The sequence below is a fragment of the Myotis daubentonii genome, chromosome 9 (genome assembly GCF_963259705.1).
Source record: "Myotis daubentonii chromosome 9, mMyoDau2.1, whole genome shotgun sequence".
NCBI lineage: Eukaryota > Metazoa > Chordata > Mammalia > Chiroptera > Vespertilionidae > Myotis > Myotis daubentonii.
Window position 1 is genome coordinate 43,923,625 of NC_081848.1, and position 22,365 is coordinate 43,945,989.

The window sequence follows — 22,365 nt, forward strand, 5'->3', positions numbered from 1 at the left end:
AGTATATAGATAAAATTTTCTTCTTTTTTCTCATTCTGCGGGCCACCCTGCCTGTGCACTGCTGGGCACGGTCTATGTGTTTGCCCCACCCTCTATCGGGTGTCCCCTCTATCTGCTATACTCTCCACCCACGGTTCCGTCTGCACAAGTCTTACCCTCTGAGGCGTCTCTGACCATGAGGAAGCAGGCCAAATTGCAAGCCTCTGGGACATCATGGGTGTTACTGTAGCCCACATGCCTTGCAAGTGTGGTGCATATGTGCATGGCCAGAAAACGCCTGTCAGGTTGGATAAAATTTTTGCCTGTGAGTTCCTATAGTAGGCTAAATGGTAGCCCTCAAAAAGATAAGCTTATAGCATAATTAGAGGCCCGGTGCACAAAATTTGTGCATGGGTAGGGTCCCTAGGCCTAGCCAGGGATCAGGGCCGATTGGAGCCTTCCTTCCCTGGCTGCCAGCTACTGGCTGGGGCCTTCATTCTGTGCTGCCCCCTGATGGTCAGCACACATCATAGAGAGTGATTGAACTCCCAGTCTTCGGGTCAAACTTTGTGTATTAGCCGCTTATATATATATAGATTCCTAGAACATGTGAATGTTCTGTTATTTTGTTTAAAGGGGTCTTTGTAGATATAATTAAGGATTTTGAGATGAGGTTATCCTGGATTTTCCAGATAGGCCCTAAATCTACTGACAGTTGTCTTTATAAGAGACACAGAAAAGAAGAGGAGGCAATATGACCATGGATACAGAAATTGGCGTGATGCAGTCACAACCCAGGAATGCTGATAGCCACTAGGAACTGAAAAAGGCAAAGAACATAATCTCTAGAGCCTCTGGAAGGGGTTTGGTCCTCCCAAAAACATGTTGATTTGGGTTTCTGGCCTCCAGAATTATGAGAAAATATTTCTCATTTTATGCCACCAAATTGTGGTAATTTATAAAACCAGCCATCAGAGACTAATATGGTACTTTTGTCCTCTGGAGTAAAACAGGTGTTCTGTTTTAGAACTAGTCATTGCTTAAATGACTTAAGAAGAATGCTAGCTATATTCATTTTCTAATGCTAACCTTATTGAATTAAAACAATATACATTCAAGACAGGCTGTGCCCAGATCAAAATGACAGAGTATGTAAGCTCTGTGCTCACCTCCTGCCATAATCACATCAAAATTACAACTAAATTATAGAACAACCATCACTGAGAACACTTAAAGACTAGCTGAACAGAATTCCTATAACTAAGGATATAAAGAAGAAGACATGTTGAGACTGATGGGAAGGGTTTAGATGTGGACCAGGCAGGTCTTACAACCGTCAGCACACCTTGTAGCTCTTGCTAAGCGGCCCTATCCCAACACAAGTGACATCCAGTCTCAACTTGCATGGGTAGGGCATGTAGCACTTTTATCAGGTGCTACATAGTGGCAGCCAGTTGTGGCCTGTAACATAACTTCAACTAATTGGTCACAAGCCTAGCACAAGTGACAGGTGGCCTCAGTTCACATTGTACCCACCAAAGGGTTCAAGAATGACACAAGTAGCATTCAGTATCGGTTTGCAGTGTAGCCTCTTCCAAGTGCCTCCTAACCCAGCGAAAGCGACAACCAACTGCAGATCACTTGCAGCTTTTACCAAGAGGTCCCAAGCCTGGCATAAGCTGACCTTGGCCTGCACCAGAGCCCCTCCCAAGAGGCTCCAGGACCAACAAACCTGATGGCTGACTTCAGACCACATTAGAGTACCACCTAACCAGCTCCACAAATGAGACACCCAAAGGACAGACTCAGCTGGCACCAGAGACCTGCTAAAGCAACTTCTGCTCTATGGGGTCAGCCCCAAACAACAGCTTGTCTACTGTAGTCCCGGCCAGCCCGCATAGCCAGTTAGCATGAGGATCAGCCCCACCCACTGACATGCCAACAGCAGTTGAAGCTCAACTACAAGAGGAGGCCATACATGACCCACCTGGCTCAGGTGACCAGGGAGACTGTGTCAGTGAGCTCCACAGAACACCTACATAAAGCCACTCTGTCAATACCGGGAGACATAGCAACTCTACCTAATACATAGTAATAAGCAAAGGGAGTCAGGCAAAATGACACAAGGACCATGCTCCAAGTATGGGACAAAACTCCAAAAAAAGAACTAAAAAAGGAAACAAGGAATCTACCAGGTACAGAGTTTAAAACACTAGTTATAAGGATGCCCAATGAACTTAAGAATAGATGAACTGAGTGAAAACAACCAGTCAGAAAGGAAAAATGCAATGATTAAAATGATGAATTTATTAAAGGGAATCAGCAGATTATATGAAACAGGATTGAATCATCAGTCTGGAAGGCTAGGTAGTGGAAAAAATCCAACAGGACAGCAAAAAGAAAATAATTTTAAAATAAGGATAGTTTAAGGTACCTCTGGGAGAACATCAAGTGTTACAAGATTCATATCGTAGGGGTACCAGAAGAGAGAGTAAAGGAATTGTAAACCTAATTGAAGAAATAATGACTGAAAACTTCCCTAACCTGGGGGAAGAAATAGACAAGTCCAAGAAGCTTAGAGTCCCAAAGAAGATGAACCCAGAGGTCCACACCAAGACACAGCATAATTAAAATGGCAAAGGTTAAATACAAAGAAAGAATCTTAAAAGCGATAAAAGAAAAGCAGTTAGTTGCCTACAAGGGAGCCCCCATAATACTATCAGTTGATTTCTCAGCAGAAACATTGCAAGCCAGAGGAAATATTCAAAGTGATGAAGAGCAAGGACCTACAACCAAGATTACCCAGCAAAGCTATCATTTAGAATTAAAGAAAAGATCAACTGTTTCCCAAGCAAGAAAAAGCTAAAGAAGCTCATCACTACCAAACTAGAATTACAAGGAATGCTGAAGGGTCTGCTTAAATAAAAATAAAACCAAACAGTACACAAGTGCCTCAGAATAAAAATAGAATTATCATATGACCCAGTAATTTCACTTCTAGATATTTACCTGAAGAAATCCAAAACACTAATTCAAAGAGGTATATGTACCCCTATATTCATTGCAGTATTATTTACAATAGTCAAAATATGGAAACAATCTCAGTGCTCACCAATAGATGAGTAGATAAAGAAGATGTGGCATATATACAATGGAATATTACTCGGCCATGAATAAGAAAATCTTATATTTGTGACAATATAGATGGACCTAGAGGATATTATGCTAAGTGAAAAAAGTGAGAAAGAAACACATAATTTTGCTTATATGTAGAATCCAAAAAACAAAATAAAAAATATGAACAAATGAAACAGAAGCAAACATATTGAAAGACCATATTGATGGTTGCCAGAAGGGAGGGGAGTTGGAATGGTTGAAAAAGGTATCAAGAAATACAAATTGTCAGTAATAATCATGAGTATGTAAAGTACAGCTCAGGGAATATAGTTAATAATATGTTATAACTATGTATGGTGTCTGAAGGGTACTAGACTTTCTGGGGTGATCACCTCGTAATGTATGTAAATGTCTAATCATTGTACATCTGAAACTAATGTAATATTGTATGTTAACTGTAATTGAAAAATAATTATTTTTTAAAAAGAGGGGATTTCTGACCCATGCCACAATATGGGTGAACCTTGAACACATTATGCTCAGGGAAAGAAGCCAGATAGTATATAATTTCACTTGCATGAGGTACCTGAAATAGTCAAATTTGTGAAAAACAGTAAGTAAAATGATGGTTCCCAGGAGCTGGGGGTGGGAATGGGAGTTATTTAATGGATATAGAATTTCTGTTTTGCAGGATGAAAAGATTTCTGTAGATGGGTGGTGGTGATAGTGCACAACAATGTGTATGTATTTAATATTGCTGTACTGGCTGAAACCGGTTTGGCTCAGTGGATAGAGCGTCGGCCTGCAGACTGAAAGGTCCCAGGTTCGATTCTGGTCAGGGGCTTGTACCTGGGTCACGGGCACATCCCCAGGGGGTGTGCAGGAGGCAGCTGATCGATGTTTCTCTCTCATCGATGTTTCTAGCTCTCTATCTCTCTCCCTTCCTCTCTGTAAGAAATCAATAAAATATTAAAAATATATATATATATTGCTGTACTGTGTACTAAAAAAATGGTTAAGATGTTAAATTTTATATTATGTGTATTATACAACAATAAAATTTTTGTTTTTGGTTTGGTTGTTAATCCTCACCCAAGGGTATTTGTTCCATTGATTTTTAGAGAGAGTGGAAGGGAGGGAGGGAGGGAAAAAGAGAGAAACATTGCTGAGAAAGAGATACATCAATTGGTTGCTTCTCACACATATGCCCTGACTGGGGCTGGGATCAAACCTGCAACCCAGGTATGTGCCCTTGACTGGGGATCGGACCTGCAGCCCTTTGGTGCATGAGCTGACACTCTAACCACTTAGCAACACCGGCCAGGGCAACAATAAAAAAATTCTTTATGCAGTAAATTTCAATTTTTAAAAACTGTTCCAAAAAATTAAAGAAGGGAGCCTCCCAAATTGATTCCTTGAGGGCAGCATTACCCTACTACCAAAACTAGATAAAGACACTACAAAAAAAGATAATTATAGGCAAATATTCTTGATGAACATAGACACAAAAATACCTTCAACAAAATATTAGCAAACTCTAGCAAACTGTATTCAGCAATACATTTAAAAAGTCATACACCATAAGTGGGTTTTATTCCCAGGATGCAGGGTTGGTTCAACATCTGTAAATCAATTTATGTGATATACTTCATAAACAAAATGAAGGATAAAAATCATGATTATATTGCTGTATGCAAAAAAGCATTTGACTGGATGCAGCATCCATTTATGATAGGAAAAACTCAACAATGTGAGGATAGTGGGGACATACCACAATATAATAAAGGGCATTTATGACAAATCCTTAGGTAACATACTCAAGTCTAGAAAGCTGAAAGCTTTTTGCTTAAGATCAGGAACAAAACAAGAATGTATACTTTCACCACCTTTATTTAACATAGTATTAAAAGTCTTAACTACAGTAATCAGACAAGAAAAAGAAATTTAAGGGCCCTGGTTGGTGTGGCTCAGTTGGTTAATCCTCACCCGAGGACATTTTTTCCATCATCCCATGTACCAAAAGGTCTCAGGTTTGATTCTTGGTCAGGGCACAAGCCTGGGTTGTAGGCTTGATCCCCAGTAGGGGTTGTGCAGGAAGCAGCCGATCGATGTTTTTCTCCCTCCTCCTTCCTCTCTAAAATCAATAGAAACTTTTTTCTTTTTTTAAGGAAAAACTAAAAAGCATACAAATTGAAGTAAAACTTGTTTGCAGATGGCATACTGCATACAGAAAACCCTAAGGATTCCACCAAAAATCTGCAGGATAAACAGACTGTGACAAGGGCTGTGAAGAGATGACACTGGGCAGTGGATTGCAGCGGCCTGGGTTTGTGCCAGGGCCTCACTGATCAGCAGAAACCAGTCGTGCAGTCCCAGGTGGTGGGGATGGAAGCACAGAGTACTTGAGGTGCCTGAGAGATCGTCCAGTGGTGCTGACTGGGGCCTGCTACTAAGTGAAGCCAGAAGGACATCTATGGCATTTAGGAAGAGGGCACTAGGCCCACAGCCTGTGACAGAAGGCAGAGGAGCAGCTGGAAAGCGTTTCCACCAGGGAAGCTCTGGTGCTGTAATAGAAATCAGGTTTATGTTCTCATTAAACTCGAGCAACCATATCATATCTGCATTTAACTTTGCCAGCGATCAAGCTCTAGGCCTGAATGAAACCAAAAAATAAAAAGTGCATTTTTTAAAAAGTCATTTTATTGTTTGTTGTCCCTACAGCAACTCTCCTCTGATTTAAAATCAAGATTTCCATGAAATGTGATCCTTATGTTTCTGATTCATTTACTGATCAACTAATGATAGTAAAAATGGCTTTGAAATGACAACATTTAGCACAAAGTTTTTTTTAAAAAAAGGTTCCTCCAAAATACTATTAGAACTAATAAATTTATAAAGTAGCAGGATCTACAATTAATATTCAGGAATCAGCATGTTTATACACCACTTGCGAAATACCAGAAAGGGAAATTAAGAAAACAACTCCATTTACAGTTTCATCAAAAAGAATCAAATGCCTAGAAATAAATTTTACCAACAAAGTAAAAGACCTGTATTTGGAAAACTAAGACATGGAAGAAGACTCAAAAAAGTTTTTTGGAAGGCTACACTATGCTCATGGATAGGAAGAATTAACACCTTAAAATGTCCATACTATCCAAAGCAATCTACAGATTCAATGCAATCCCTATGAAAATACCAATGACATTTTTTTCACAGAATTAGAACAAATAATCCCAAAGTTTATGTGGAGCCACAAAGATTCTGAATAACCAAAACCATCTTGAGAAAGAACAACAGTTGGAGGTATCATACTCCTGGTAGCAAACTACACTACAAGGCTGTCATAATCAAAACAGCATGGTACTCACAAAAACAGACACATAGATCAATGGATCCAAATAGAGAGCCCTGAAATAAACCCATTCCTTTGTGGTCAATGTATCTATGACAAAGGAGGATAGAATATACAAATGTGGTAAAGACAGCCTCTTTAATAAATGATGTTGGGAAAAACTGGAGAGATACATTTAAAAAAGTGGAACTAGACTACTTTTTTCCCCACCATATACAAAATGGATTAAATACTTAAATGTAAGACAAGCCATAAAACTGGATGAAAGCAGGCAGTAAAGTCTTTAACATTGCCTTTAGCAATATATATATATTTTTTGGATATATCTCTCCAGGCAAGAAAAACAAGGAAAAATAAACACATGGGACTACATCAAACTAAAAGGCTAAAAGGTTTTTGCACAACAAAGGAAGCCATCAGTGTAATGAAAAGACAACTTACTGAATGGAAGATATTTGCCAATGATACATCTGATAAGGGGTTAATAACCAAATACATAGGGGACTCAAAATGTAATACCAAAAAAGCAAACTGAAAAAGGCGCAGGACCTGAACAGACATTTCTCCAAAAAAGATATATGAAATACACATATGAAAAGATGCTCAACATCACCAATCAGGGAAATCCAAATTAAAACCTCAATGAGATTACCTCACACCTGTTAGAATGGCTATCACCAGTAAATCAATAACCAGCAAGTTTGTTGAGATTGTGAAGACAAGGGAATCCTTGTGCACTATTGCTGAGATTGTAAATTGGTGCAGCCACTGTGGAAAACAGTATGCAGGTTCCTCAAAAAATTAAAAATAGAATTGCCATATGACCCAGTAATTCCACTTTAGGATATTTATATGAAGAAATTTGAAACACTAATTTTGAAGAGATATGCACTCCTATGTTCATTACAGCATTATTTACAGTAGTCAAGATATGGAAACAACACAGAGTCTTAGGAAAAGAGGAATGGGTAAAGATGATGTACATATATAAATGGCTTATTACTCAGCTATGAATAAGAATAAATTCTTACCATTTGTGAAAACATGGATGGACCTAGAGTTATAATCCTATCTAATAAAAGAGAAACATGGTAATTGGCGTACGACCGATACCCTTTTCATTGGCTAATCAGCGAGTTATACAAATTAACTGCCAGCCAAGATGGCGGCCGGCAGCCAGGCAGCTTGAAACTAACATGAGGCTTGCTTGCTTCAGTGACGGAGGACTCCAATGTTCCCTGCCTGCCGCTGCAGGCCTCTGAGCTGCAAGCAACTATGTAACAAACATAGAAGCTAAACAAAACCCCAGAAACCTACTGGGCTTCAGCCAGCAGGATCACAACATTGTAAGCAAAGGCCAGAAACCTACTTTCAGCAGCAGAGGCCTAAGAGCTGGAGCCAAGCCTCAAAGCTAAAGCTGGCCCAGAATTTTAAAAAAAAGAAAGAAGAAAAGGAGCGATTGGGAGCTTCAGTCACCGCCAGCCTGAAAACAGCCATCATCCCCTCACCCAGGCTGGCCAGGCACCCCAGTGGGGACCCCCACCCTGAAGGATGTGTGACCAGCTGCAAACAGCCATCATCCCCTCACCCACCAGGATCAGTGGAGCCGCGAGGCCTCCCGGCACTGGGGTCAGCGTGACAGGGGGCAGCGCCCAAACCCCCTGATCGCACTGCGGCTCTGTGTATGACAGGGTGCAGCGCCCCAACCCCCCCCTCCCTGCTCTGTGTTTGACGGGGTAGGGCCATAACCTTCCCATCGGCCCTGCCCTGAGTGTGAGAGTGGCGGCACCCCAATGCCCTGATTGGCCCTGCTCTGTGGGTGATAGAGGGCGGCGCCCCGACCCCCTGATTGGCCGTGCTCTGTGTGTGACAGGGTACAGAGCCCCAACCCCCCTGATGGGCCCTGCTCTGTGAGTGACAGGGGGAAATGCTCCAACCCCCTGATTGGCCCTGCTCTGCATGACGGGGTGGCGACGCAACCTCCCCATCGACCCTGCCTTGAGTGTGACAGGGGATGGTGCCCCAAACCCCCAATTGGCCCTTCCCTGAGCGTGACTGTGGGTGACATCACAACCTCCCAATCCACCCTGCTCTGTGCATGACAGGGGGCGGTGCCCCAACTCCCCAATTGGCCCTGCTCTGAGCCTGACCAGGGGCTGCCCCTAGGGATTGGGCCTGCCCTCTGCCACCCGGGAGCAGGCCTAAGCCAGCAGGTCGTTATCTCTTGAGGGGTCCCAGACTGCAAGAGGGCACAGGCCGGGCTGAGGAACCCCCCCGCCCCCCAGTGCACAAATTTTTGTGCACCAGGCCTCTAGTCTATGTAATAAAAGCCTAAGTGACCGTTACGGCAGAATGACTAGAACGACCATCATATTTTAAATTATAGAGTGATTTATCATCAGTCAACTTGTTTATTCCTTAGATCCTTCAGTATGATATGTGGAATGTTACTCCCACAGACCTATGGGACTGGAAACTTCTCAAGGAGAAGATTGCAAAGTAAGTAAAACATGTAAAGTAGCTTTGAAATAAGAGTTCAGGTTTTCATCCTGGCTCTTCAGAAATTAGCTGTTATTTTAACTTCTGAAACTCATTTTTTCTTTATATGGAGCTAAAATGACCCATCTGTAGAACTATCTTTTATTTACTTATTTTTTAAATTAAATCTTCATTGTTCAGATTATTACAGTTGTTCTTTTTTCCCCCCATAGCTCTCCTCCACCCAGTTCCCACCCCACCCTCTGCCCTTTCCCCTCCCACTGTCCTCATCCATAGGTGTACGATTTTTGTCCAGTCTCTTCCTGCACCCCCACACCCCTTTCCCCCCAAGAATTGTCAGTCCACTCCCTTCCTATGCTCCTCGTTCTATTATAATCACCAGTTTACTCTGTTCATCAGATTTTTTATTCACTTGATTTTTAGATTCACTTGTTGATAGATATGTATTTGCTGTTCATAATTTTTGTCTTTACTTTTTTCTTCTTCTTTCTCTTCTTAAAGAATACCTTTCAGCATTTCATATAATACTGGTTTGGTGGTGATGAACTCCTTTAGCTTTTTCTTATCTGTGAAGCTCTTTATCTGACCTTCAATTCTGAATGATAGCTTTGCTGGGTAAAGTAATCTTGGTTGTAGGTTCTTGCTATTCATCACTTTGAATATTTCTTGCCACTCCCTTCTGGCCTGCGTAGTTTCTGTTGAGAAATCAGCTGACAGTCGTATGGGTACTCCCTTGTAGGTAACTGACTGTCTTTCTCTTGCTGCTTTTAAGATTCTCTCTTTGTCTTTTGCTCTTGGCATTTTAATGATGATGTGTCTTGGTGTGGTCCTCTTTGAATTCCTTTTCTTTGTGGTTCTCTGTGCTTCCTGGACTTGTAAATCTATTTCTTTCACCAGGTAGGGGAAGTTTTCTGTCATTATTTCTTCAAATAGGTTTTCAATATTTTGCTCTCTCTCTTCTTCTGGCACCCCTATAATTCGGATGTTGGTGCGCTTGAAGTTGTCCCAGAGGCTCCTTACACTATCTTTATATTTTTGGATTCTTTTTTCTTTTTGCTTTTCTGGTTGGGTATTTTTTGCTTCTTCCTATTTCAAATCCTTGACTTGATTCTTGCGCTCCTCTTGTCTGCTGTTGCATCTCTGTATATTATTCTTTATTTCAGTCAGTGTATGCTTAATTTCTAGTTGGTCTTTTTTCATATCCTCCAGGGTCTCACTAAATTTATCGGCGGTTTCTAGAAAATTTTTGAAAAACCTTAAAAGTGTGGTTTTGAACTCTATATCCAGTAGTTTGCTTTCTTCCATTTCTGTCATTTGTGACCTGTTTCTTTGTCTCCGCATTTTTTATGCTTCCCTGTGTTGGTAGAGTGGCTTTGTGTGCTAGGTGTCCTATAGAGCCCAGTGGCTCAGCCTCCCCAATTACCTGAGGTGGACACTCTTGGTGCACCCCTTTGTGGACTTTGTGCACAGTCTTATTGTAGTTAAGCCTTGGTTGTTGTAGGGATCACTGGGAGGAATTGACCTCCGGGCCAATTGGCTGTGAGAATCAGCTGTGTCTACGGTGGGAGAACTTTTGTGCTGAAGACACCCTTATGGGGCAAGACTTTCTTTAGTGGGGCTTTGGTGCTCACTGAATCTGCCCCCTGAGTGTGTCCCTTATGGATCTGAGGAGTTGTAATATGGATGGTCCCACTCTGACATTGGGTACACTGGCTCTTCGATCTAACGAGGTGCTAATTTAGCCTCTGCCTGAGGCTACCCAGCAGGAGCTATGGAGAGATCTGCAGATTCCTCTTCTTTGTTTGGGGTTTGGAGATGCCCAGATGAGGCCCAGCTGTGAAGCAATGCAAGCTGCTGTGGGGCCTTGGGCCTTTTCTTGGAAATTCTGGGTCTGTCTGGCCCAGCTGCAGTTTGTTAGGTAATTTTCAGATTGCAAAGGACCAGAGCATTCATATGCAAAAGCCTCTGCTGCAGCTTGAGTGGGGCGGGGTCTCAGGGAATCAACAGGTCAGAGCAAGCAGCTATGGCTGATCCTCAGCCCTGCCCTAAGAGGCCCCTCATCTCAGTGTCCCAGTAATCGCTGCAACCACCTCTGAGAGAAAGCCGCCCTCAAGTTCCGAGTTCTGCCCGCTGCCAGACAGTCCAGTTTTTCCCTGTATGAGTCTGGGTCCCCAGAGACTTCCCAGAACTGGAGTTCAGTGCAGTCAGGGGCTTGTGACTCCCTCCCGACTCAAAAAGGCAGCCGTGTCCTCAGTTGCCAGCCCTTGCCGCTTGCGCCTCTGTACCTCTGCACTTCTGCACCGCCTCTGAGTCTCAGTGTGCTTTTCTCTTTCCTTCTAGTTGTAGAATTTCCACTGAGCCAGCCTTCCTGTAGTTCTGGATGATGTCCGTTTTGTCTTTTAGTTGTATTTTTGAAGTTGTGGGAGGCAGCAATTTCTGGTGTTTACCTATGCCGCCATCTTGGTTTCTCCAGCAAAACTATCTTTTAAATACTTTATAATATAATACATGTGTAGTAACCTGTAGATTGCTTGGCACTTGGAAGCATTTCAATACATGGTAGATATTATCAGTAGATCTTGGTTTAGAGGCCTGACTACCTAGATTAGGTTATTCTTTTTTTTAATTAAATCTTTACATTTCTAAGTGCTTGCTTTTAAAATATATTTCATTTTTATTTATTGCTTAACTACATTGGGCTCAGAAATGACTTCTGTTGAATTGATTGTCAAAGGATAATAAAGACAGAACGTTTTGCTGAACTAATAATGAAACAAGTTTTCATTTCCTGTCGTGATGAGTGTCATCTCTGGGTCAATACATGTGCAGAGTTTTAATTTGAAGAAAGAAACAGTAGCTTTAAAATGCTCTTTAAAAAAATATCCATTTGCAGCAAAAGGGGACATCTGCAATACTTTCAACAATAAACAATTTTTTTTTTAAAAAGGGAATAAGAAAATATCCATTTTCTTTTTAAAAAAAATTGTTAAATACATGTTTACAAATTTAGGAAAACCTACATTTGGAAAGAGAATAAAATGAATATTATTCCAATACTACCTACCTTCCCCAAAAAACCTTTTTGCATTTTTTTGTCTGTCATCCTTCAGATTTGACTTACTTCTGAGCATGTGTACATGTGTACTAGGTGTACCGGTTAATAATGCGGGTTTTGTAATCAAAGAAAACACGGTAATTAAAAAAAAACATATCAGAAGTGCTTTATTCAAAGTAATGTTCATCACTAGCTACACATTTCCCCATCTTTCAGGTAATTTGTGGATACCATCCCAATAGAACTTTTCTTGTTTTGAGATAAACCATTCAGAGACCTAATTTTCCACTCCTTTATATGTTTGAAGTGCTGCTCAGAAAGTGAATGTGCCACCGATCGGAACAAGTGGTAATCTGACGGAGCAAGGCCTGGTGAATACAGTGGCTGGTTTAATACTTCCCAGACAAGATCTTTTAACGTGTCTTTAACTGGTTTTGAAGTGTGTGATGGTGTGTTATCATGAAGCAAAATTACTTTGCCATGTCTTCTGGAACATTCTGGTCGTTTCATGATCACAGCATGCTTCAAATTGATTATTTGTTGTCGGTAGTGATCAGTATTAATGGTTTCACCTGGTTTTAGACGCTCCTAATACACTACACCTTCCTGATCTCACCAAACGCAGGGCATTGTCTTCTTGCCGAAGTGATTGGCCTTGCAGTTGATGTTGATGATTGGCCTGGATCAACCCATGATTTTGTGCATTTGGGATTCTCAAAATAAATCCACTTTTCATCGCCAGTCACAATTCAATGCAAAAAAGACTTTCTTTTGTGCTATTGAAGCAACATTTTCCTGATGACTTTTCGGTTTTCCATTTGTCTTTTGTTTAGTTGATGTGGCACCCATTTTCCTCCCTTTAAAATCTTTCCTGTTATTTGTAAGTGATCGGAAATTGTTTGCTGAGCAATGTTTAATCTTTCTGCAAGTTGTTTTTGAGTTTGACACGCATCTTCATCCAATAATTGCATCTTCAATCCAATTGTTGGTCTTCAAACTTTTTTGGTTGACCTGGACGTTCTTTGTCTTTCACATCGAAATCATCACTTTTAAAGTGTTTAAACCAGCATTCACAAGTATCTTGAGATGGAGAATGTTCACCATACACTTCCTGAAGTATTCAGCAGCACTTTTCTTCAAAATAAAGTAATGAACTATAACTTCCTGCAAATGCTCTTTTTTTGGCACAAAGCTCAACATTTTTAAGTGTAAAAATATCTATGATGTTAACACCTTTAGCAAATTTGACATATGAAGTTTTGAAGCTTGTTGTCAATACAACAAAATAGCATACATATCCATTTGCATATATATCAACATATGTGTAACTCCATCTATTGAAAAAAATCTGCCTATTAACCAGTACACCTAGTATATTTATATGCAAATGTAACTTTTACAAAAATGGACATGTATGCTTGGTAGCAAGATATCAAGTGCTATGGTTCCTGAGTTTCACAGTGCAAGTGGTGTAAGTCATAGCATAATAAAGATTTCCAGCAGTAGAAATTACTGTGCTAATTCTGTTTAGGAGTCAGGCATTTAGGAGAGGGGTGAGCTGTTCCACCCATACTGTGGAGTTGCATTCCTGTAGGGGTTAAAATAAAAAATCCATATGTGAATCTAATGCATGTATCATGTTACTCATAGTAGGTGCATTTACTACAATGACTTAAAGTAGCTATCTTCCTGCAGATTGTAACTTTAGGACTAGCACCTAATAATCTCCTTTTCTGTAGGTATGGTATAAGAAACAGTTTACTTATTGCCCCAATGCCTACTGCTTCCACTGCTCAGATTCTGGGAAATAATGAGTCCATTGAACCTTATACCAGCAACATCTACACTCGTAGAGTCTTGTCAGGAGAATTTCAGGTGAGAAGATCACAACTAGACCTACAAGAAAATCTTTCAAAAGCCTGATATTGGGAGTAAATGCTAATTCATATTTAGTATGCCTATTTTTCTTAGTATGGGGGCAAAGTTTTGATAAAATGGGTCATCTTCGTCCCTAATATTGTTCTAAATTATTTTAGCACATAATAGACATTTAATTAATATTTGCCGAAAGAATGAATGATTGAGGGTTGAAAGTATGAAAGTAACTTGTTGATATTAGAGTTCACGTGATATTTAACCATTCTGTAATCATAGTGATTTATACTACAAGATCAGATGTTTAAATTGGTGATAATTAAAATATATACAAAAGTGTTATTTAAGACAATGGTTTTTAGCCTTGGTTATAAATGAGAGTTTTTGGTGGGTTGGCCCAATGTTTTTTTATTTTTAAGGTTCCCAGGTATTTCTGATGTGTAGCTAGGGTTGAGCACCACTAATTTAAAAGATTTTTATTTGAATTTGCTGATATCATGACATAAATTTCTGTAAGGTTTGGGGTGAATACATAGGATTTCTATTTTTTTTTCTTAAATACTTATTGTTTCCTTATGTAGGAAAAAAAGACTCAATCCACAAAAATTTACCCATCTTAGGCAATATTAGTTCTTTTGACTGTTGCAAATACCATATATTATGTTTCTTGAATAAAAAGGAAATCAAGACTTTAAAGGAATATAATTGTCATGTAATGGAATGGGCCCTTCAGTTTTATGAAAAATAGAAGTTATCAAGTTAATGTTAAATAATTCTTTAATGATTTTATTTACTTCAAGCTTTAGACCGTGATCCTCTTTAGGCCCTGTCATTGTTATTTATTCCTTTATATCTTTTGTTCTTTTCCATTCAGATTGTAAACCCTCATTTACTGAAAGATCTTACTGAGCGGGGCTTATGGAATGAAGAGATGAAAAACCAGATTATTGCATGCAATGGCTCTATCCAGGTACAGAATGGGGGGGAAAAGTGAATTAAGTTGGGCATTGGAACCTTCTCACTTATCCCAGGCAGTGGAGAGAAAAAATGTCTATCAGTTTGGTCATAGGCCTGTGGTCATATAGATTTATGTAGCTCTGTTCACCTCTGTATTGTTGCGCTAGGATTATATACATCCTCACAGAGCTAGGCCTGGCCTTACCCTTTTGTTTGTGCAATAATATAAAGCACAAAGAAGTGGTTCCCAACTTCTCTGCACATTAGAATCAATTGGGGAGCTTTTAAAATTCTGAAGCTTAGGTTGCACCTCATACTAATTAAATGAGAATGTCTTGGAATAGGATCCAGGCATCAGTATTTTTTAAGGACAATGTGCATCAAAGTTTGGGAACCACTGACAAAGTCTGAAATTAGAGTCAAACTTAATTTAAAAGTATGGTGGAGATAGAGGACTAATAGTCCAAAAGACAACCACAAATGGTGTAACAATAAAATATTTGCAGCTGAGACTCAAAAAACATTTATTTGTAGATAGAGGTTTCTGACTAAACATTGAATTGACAACACAGATAAAGATTCCTGTAACATTTCACATTTTTTGATAGAAAAAGTAGCATTAGCCAGTCTGCATGTTTTGATGCAAGTTAACCTTGGACCTAAGAAAACCTTAAATCTGTTGGCTCCAAACGGAGTTTGTGGAGTCCTAATTTATTTTAAGGGCTTTGTTTCTTTGCTTCTCTGGATCATCTCCCTAAGTGGTGTAGCTCTGAGTATTTGTGTTTTCTTTAAAGCTCAAGGGTCATTTATTGCTCTTTAGCTGTGAATTTTCCCCCTTTTTTAAGTGCCTCTAGCTAGCACAATGAATGTTTAGGCCATAAACCAATTACATACAGTGAATGTTTAGGCCATAAACTAATTGAAAGATAGATCTTAAATCACTACCACCAGATTGGTATTTTTCTGGTTAGATGGGATTTTGTTGGGCTCTAAACCAGAGGCCAGAGGTCTTAGGAAACTTGATTAGGATCATATTATATTATACTGAATGGTAGGGTCAGATCTGGCAGGAAGTAGAAGGCCAGATCCTTGGGTCATTATTCTATTAATCATACTGCTTTCATCAACTGGAGTACAATAAACATTTGGTTTCCCTTTAGAGCATACCAGAAATTCCTGATGACCTTAAGCAGCTTTATAAAACAGTATGGGAAATCTCTCAGAAAACCATTCTCAACATGGCAGCCGAGAGAGGTGCTTTCATTGATCAAAGCCAGTCTTTGAACATCCATATTGCGGAGCCTAACTATGGCAAACTCACTAGTATGCACTTCTACGGCTGGAAGCAGGTTGGTGGAACACATTGTGGAGGACTTATTGCCAACTTGGGATATTTTGGAATTGAAAGAGTTTTATATTCTAGCTGCCTATTAAATATTGCCACCTAGAAGTTCTTTCCCTTCAAATCCAGTATGTTAAAACCAGCCCATGGTTTTTGTACTAGATCAAGCTCTTACTTTGAATTTTTTTTGTTTCTTTAAGACTATTTAATTCCTAGGTTTGGAACCTTGGAATGATGTATGATCCTTCCTTTACTCCCTATTAGTCATTAACCAAGTTGTATTGGTTATTCCTTGTAGTGTTTTTTTAATATCCTTCTATTCTACCACTATAATTCTTTACCACTATAATTCTTAACTTATCTCTCTGCTTCTAGTATCTCTGCTTAGGCCATCTTGTGCCCTGCTACCATTCCTAAAATAAAACTCTAAGCATTCATTGTTTCACCACATAGCTAATCAGTGCCAACTATAAAGTCCCATGATTCTGGCACTAGCCGGTTTGGCTCAGTAGATAGAGCCCAAAGGGTCCCGGGTTCGATTCCGGTCAAGGGCATGTACCTTGGTTGCAGGCTTCTCTCTGGCTCGGGCCCCGGTGCAGGAGGCAACCAGTTGATGTGTTTCTCTCCCATCGATGTTCCTCTCAGTCTTCCCTCTCCCTGAAAATCAATGGAAAAATATCCTCGGGTGAGGATTAACAACAACAACAAAAATAAAGTCTCGTGATTCCAGATTGTTTTCTTATTCCCTGGCAATGTGCTGGGTGTGTTTATTTGGAATTTCATATTTATCTTTTTATTTAACAAACATTTATTGAACATATACTATGTGCCAGGACTGGGGAAACTGAATTAAAGATGATGATTCTTATCCTTGAAGTAGTCGCAATCTGTTCTTATATAAAGATATAGTCTAGCCCTCTAAATAGTTATAAATCTAAACTAGACATGTTGTGGTAGGCAAACTTAGAAGTCATACACCTGAGTCTCTCTCTTTAAGCATTTTTTTTTAATCCTCACTTGAGGATATTTTTCCCATTTATTTCTAGATAGAGTGGAAGGGAAGGAGGAGGGGGTGAGAGAAAGAAATATCGATTGGTTGCCTCCCATACTAGTACATGCTCCTACCCAGGCTGGGGAACCTGCAACCACAGATGTACATGCCCTTGATTGGGAATCGAACCTGACATCCTTTGTTCTGCAGACCAATGCTCTTAACCACTGAGAAAAAATGGCCAGGGCTCTTTATTCGAGGAGGACTTACTGCCAACTTGGAATATTTTGGAATTGAAAGAGTTTTATATTTTAGCTACCTATTAAATATTGCCACCTAGAAAAAATTTGAATCTGTTGTCTTCAAATGGAGTCAGCATTTTGGGGAGGGCTTCCTAGAGGAGGTAGAATTTCAAGTTCAGAAAAAAATTTGACCTGGTTTATGGAAATATATTTTAGATATTGGTCTTGAATGTCTAGTGTTCTCACAGTTTCTCCTAATAGTTGTATTTATTTCCCTTGTAGGGTTTGAAGACTGGGATGTATTATTTAAGGACAAGACCAGCAGCTAATCCGATCCAGTTCACTCTAAACAAAGAGAAACTGAAAGATAAGGAAAAGGCATCAAAAGAGGAAGAAGAGAAAGAGAGGAACACAGCAGCCATGGTGTGCTCTTTGGAGAATAGAGATGAATGTCTGATGTGTGGGTCCTGAGGAAAGACCTAGAAGAGACCAGCACTTCAATAGCCAAACTACTTCTTGAGGATAGAGAATGAGTGATTAAGTAGAGTTTCATTACCCATTTGGCGCTCCTTTTTCTGTTGACTTCAGTTTTAGTAAAGAAATAGTTTTGCTGCAAAATTGTGTCATAGACAGTGAGAAGTGCTGACAAGACCTTTATCTGGATAAAGTTCATTCTGAAAATAAACATTTTCAAGTGATTGTGTGAAACTACTTTTGTCATTTATTTTCAAGTGTTACCATTTTACAGCAAATAGTTTAGTGGCATTAAGTACATATACAATTATAACTGTCACCACCATCTATTTCCAGAACTTTTTCATCAATCCCAAACAGAAACTATATAAAAGACAGTAACTCCCATTCCCTTCTCCCCTCAGTCCCTGGTAATCTGTTTTGCTTTCTGTCTCGAATTATTCTATTCTAGGTAACCCATATAAATGGAATCATATAATATGTGTCCTTTTCTATCTGACTTATTTCACTTAGCAATTTTTCAAAGTTTACACATGTCGTAGCATGTATAAGAATTTCTTTTCTGTTAAAGCTGAATAACATTTGATTATATGTATATAGCATGTTTTGCTCATTCATTTATCTGTTAATGGACATTTGGGTTATTTCCTTCTTTTGGCTATTCTTTGAATTCTTGCTTTTAATTTGTTGGGTATCCTATCTAATAAAAGAGAAAAATGGTAATTGGCGTACGACGATACCCTTTTGATTGGCTAATCAGGGCTATATGCAAATTAACTGCCAACTAAGATTGGCAGTTAAATGCCAACAAGATGGCGGCTAATTTGCATATGTAGGCACAATGCAGAGAGGCGAAAGGGAAAGCAGGAAGAAGCCCCCTGCCACTGACAGGGATCAGAAACCCAGGGGGGAGCTAAGAGCTGGGGGGCAGGGCAAAGGTGGCCCTGGGGCCGCCTTTGCCCTGCCCCCCAGCCGTGATCAGAGAATCAGGTGCCTTTGCCGCCCTGGCCAGTGATAGCAGGAAGTAGGGGTGGAGCCAGCGATGGGAGCTGGGCACGGTCGAAGCTGGCAGTCCCAGGAGCTAGGGGTCCCTTGCCTGGGCCTAAAGCGGAGCCCACGATCGTGGGGCCGCTGCAGCTGCAGGTCCCCGCTGCCCGAGCCGGACGCCTCAGCCAGAGGCATTAGGCCTGGGCAGGGGCGGAGCCTGCAACCGCGGGGAGCTGGGGTTCCCCTGCCCAGGCCTGACACCTCTGCCGGAGGCCTCAGGCCTGGTCAAGGGGCCGATCCGGTGATTGGTGATCGGAGGGTGATGAGGGTCAACTCCTCTGGCCGAGGCATCAGGCCTGGGTGGGGGGCAGAGCCGGGGATTGGGGGGATATGATGGTCCCCTTGCCCAGGCCTGAAGCCTGGGTCAGAGGCGTCAGGCTTGGGCGGGGGGTGGAGCAAGCGATCAGAGGGAGATGGGGGTTCCCTGCCCAGGCATGATTCCTGGGCCAGAGGCCTCAGGCCTGGGCGGGGGCCAGAGCCAGTGATCGGGGGGAGGTGGGGGTCCCCTGTCCAAGCCTGACACCTCTGGCGGAGGCGTCAGGCCTGGGCAAGGGGCCGATCAGGCGATCGGAGGGTGATGGGGGTCTACGCCTCTGGCCGAGGCATCAGGCCTGGGCAAGGGGCAGAGCCAGCAATCGGAGGGGTCTGGGGGTCCCCTGCCCAGGCCTGATGCCTGGGCCAGAGGCATCAGGCCTGGGCTGGGGGCAGAACCAGTGATGGGGGGAAATGAGGGTCCCCCGCCCAGGCCTGACGCCTCTGTCAGAGGCGTCAGGCCTGGGCAAGGGGCCGATCCTGCGATTGGAGGGTGATGGGGGTCAACACCTGAGGGCTCCCAGTATGTGAGAGGGGGCAGACTGGGCTGAGGGACACTTCTCCCCCCCCCCCCACCCAGTGCACGAATTTCGTGCACCGGGCCCCTAGTATACCTAGAATAGAACTGCTGGAATATATGGTAATCTCTGTTTAACTTTTGAGGAACTGCCAAACTGTTTTCTATAGCAGTTGCACCATTTTACATTTCTGCTAGCAGTGTATAAGCATTCCAGTTATTTCATGTCTTCGCCAACACTTGTTGATTTATTGTATTTTTTATAATAACCATCTTAATGGCTTTTGACATTTTGATTATAATGTGTCTTGGTGTGGGTCTCTGAGTTTATCCTACTTATGGTTTGTTGAGCTGCTTGGATTGGTAGATTCACATCTTTCATTAGATTTGGGAACTTTTCAGCCATTATTTCTTCAGATAATCTTTTTGCCCCATTCTGTTTTTCTTCCAGGGCTCCCATAATACATCTATTGGTCCACTTTTTTTTTTAAATATATTTTATTGATTTTTTACAGAGAGGAAGGGAGAGAGAGAGTTAGAAACATCGATGAGAGAGAAACATCGATCAGCTGCCTCCTGCACATCTCCCCCTGGGGATGTGCCCGCAACCCAGGTACATGCCCTTGACCAGAATCGAACCTGGGACCTTTCAGTCCACAGGCCGACGCTCTATCCACTGAGCCAAACCGGTTTCGGCATGATCTTGTAAAAGCTTTATGGTTGGGACTTTAACATCGAGATGTGCCTTTCTTTAATATTTCCAATACATAGTTACCAAATGTAATGCATTCCATATATCATATCACGCACACAGCCTCTCCTGAGGTGTGATAACACGGAGCCCTCACCACCATTTCAGCAGGTGTCTCTGGTTGAGTACATCACATCCACTTTATCTCTGCCCTTATGCTTGCTGCTCTCTTTGTTTTCTGTGTGACTTTGTGGTTTTCATAGCCTTCTCTGAGGGGGTTTAGAGGGAAGGTGGGGTCACACTATAAAATATGCACACTTCTGCTATTTTATCTTCCTTCTTGCTAGTAACAACATGAATAGTCCCACCTACTCAACATTTTTTCAACCTTTAATTTTGAAATAATTTCAGACTTAAAACACAGCAGTGTGAAAAATTCCTGTGCACACTTCACCCAGATTCACCAATGTTAGCATCTTATGGAACCACAGTGCAATGATCAAAGTCAGGAAATTAATATCTGCACTCTACTATAATGTAATTTCTGATAAATGTTCAACTAACTAACGTCCCTTTTCTGACCCAGGAGCCAATCCAGGACTGCATGTTTGCATTTGGTTTTCATGTTTCCCTTTTGTTTGGAACCATTCTTCAGGTTTTCCTGTCTTTCAAAATCTTACCACTGTGGAAGAGTACCAGCAAGTTGTTTTCTAGAGCGCCCCTCATTTTGGGTTGGTTTCATGTTTAAATTCAGTTTATGCAGGGTTTTTTTTTGTGTGTGGTTTTTTGTTTTGTTTTTGCAAGAACACCACCGAAATGACATTGTGCCCTTCTCGGCACATCATTTCAGAAGACACGTGATACCACTTTGTGCCACTGCTGGGGGTGTCGTCTATCATTTGCTTAAGAGACGTCCAGGTTTCTCTATTGTAAAGTTACTATTTTCCCTTAGTAATTAATAAGTGCCTTGTGAGGGAATACTTTGAGACTCTATCTTGTTTCTCATAATTTTGCCCACTAATTTTAGCATGCATTGATCATTCTTGCTTGAAATGTTTATTTCTGTGATGTTTGGCAAATGGGGATTTCTACCTCTAGTCCTTCTGCATTTATTATTTGGAATTTTACTGTAAGGAAGAGCTTTCCCTTATCATGTGTCCATCTATCCATCCATGTATGTAAATCAGTATGGGCTTGGATTCTAAAGGTTATCATCTATTATCTTTATTTCTTTTGTTGCTCAAATTGTCCCTAGGTGGACAACTAGAAACCCCTTCAAATGGGCCTTGCTGTCCTTTTGACGTGTCCCCATCATTTTTGGAGCACTTGCTTACTTGGTGGCACTATAAGATTATCCAGGATCATTTTGTGTTTTTTTTATACCCCAGCCCTAGAACCAGCCATTTCCCTAAGAACCCCTGATTCCTTTTTTTGAGGAGTGGTATTTATTGGAATGGGCACTATCCCCTCACTGTTAGTACCTTCTACCTTCAAGCACTTGTCTGTTTTCTTTTGTATTAAAAGAATAATATTTTCTCACTACCTTAGTCTGATAGCTTTAAAATACAGTTTCTACCCTTATGGAACTCATGTTAAGCAAAAATACATTTATCCAACATATTAAAACAATGTGATAAAGGAAGAAAACTACCTTATTGTAGACATACTGTGTATAAACCATTGTTTAATCATTTTGTCAGCTGCCTCTTGTCACAAAATTGCTGCAATAGCAAACAGCCACAGAAACTCAGTTTGCGTTACTGTAGGCATTTATTCACACATCCGGGCGGTTAGTCGGTGGCTCTGCTGATTTCACTTGGGCTTCCTCATGTTGGAGGGTTGGCTGGCTATCAGCTTATCTAGTTAGCATCTATGGATGGCTGGGGCAGCTCAGCTCTGCTACCAGTAAATG

General features: G+C 41.0%; 1 protein-coding gene and 1 long non-coding RNA gene across 4 annotated transcripts in view; both read left to right on the forward strand.

Annotated features, from left to right (window-relative positions):
- The window catches only part of RRM1 (ribonucleotide reductase catalytic subunit M1), a 49,840-nt gene extending 31,720 nt beyond the window's left edge, over nucleotides 1-18,120 (forward strand). For all 3 annotated transcript variants that reach the window (XM_059708608.1, XM_059708609.1, XM_059708610.1), the window contains 5 exons: nucleotides 8,874-8,950; nucleotides 13,745-13,880; nucleotides 14,755-14,850; nucleotides 15,998-16,186; nucleotides 17,695-18,120. In XM_059708608.1, the coding sequence (XP_059564591.1) occupies nucleotides 8,874-8,950; nucleotides 13,745-13,880; nucleotides 14,755-14,850; nucleotides 15,998-16,186; nucleotides 17,695-17,883 (687 nt within the window). In that variant the 3' untranslated portion in view covers nucleotides 17,884-18,120. The remainder of the gene's footprint in view (nucleotides 1-8,873; nucleotides 8,951-13,744; nucleotides 13,881-14,754; nucleotides 14,851-15,997; nucleotides 16,187-17,694) is intronic.
- On the forward strand, nucleotides 4-5,940 carry LOC132240870 (uncharacterized). Its single transcript, XR_009454422.1, has 2 exons — nucleotides 4-3,836; nucleotides 5,309-5,940. It is a non-coding gene; the product is annotated as an uncharacterized LOC132240870 (long non-coding RNA).
- Nucleotides 18,121-22,365: the final 4,245 nt, after the last annotated feature.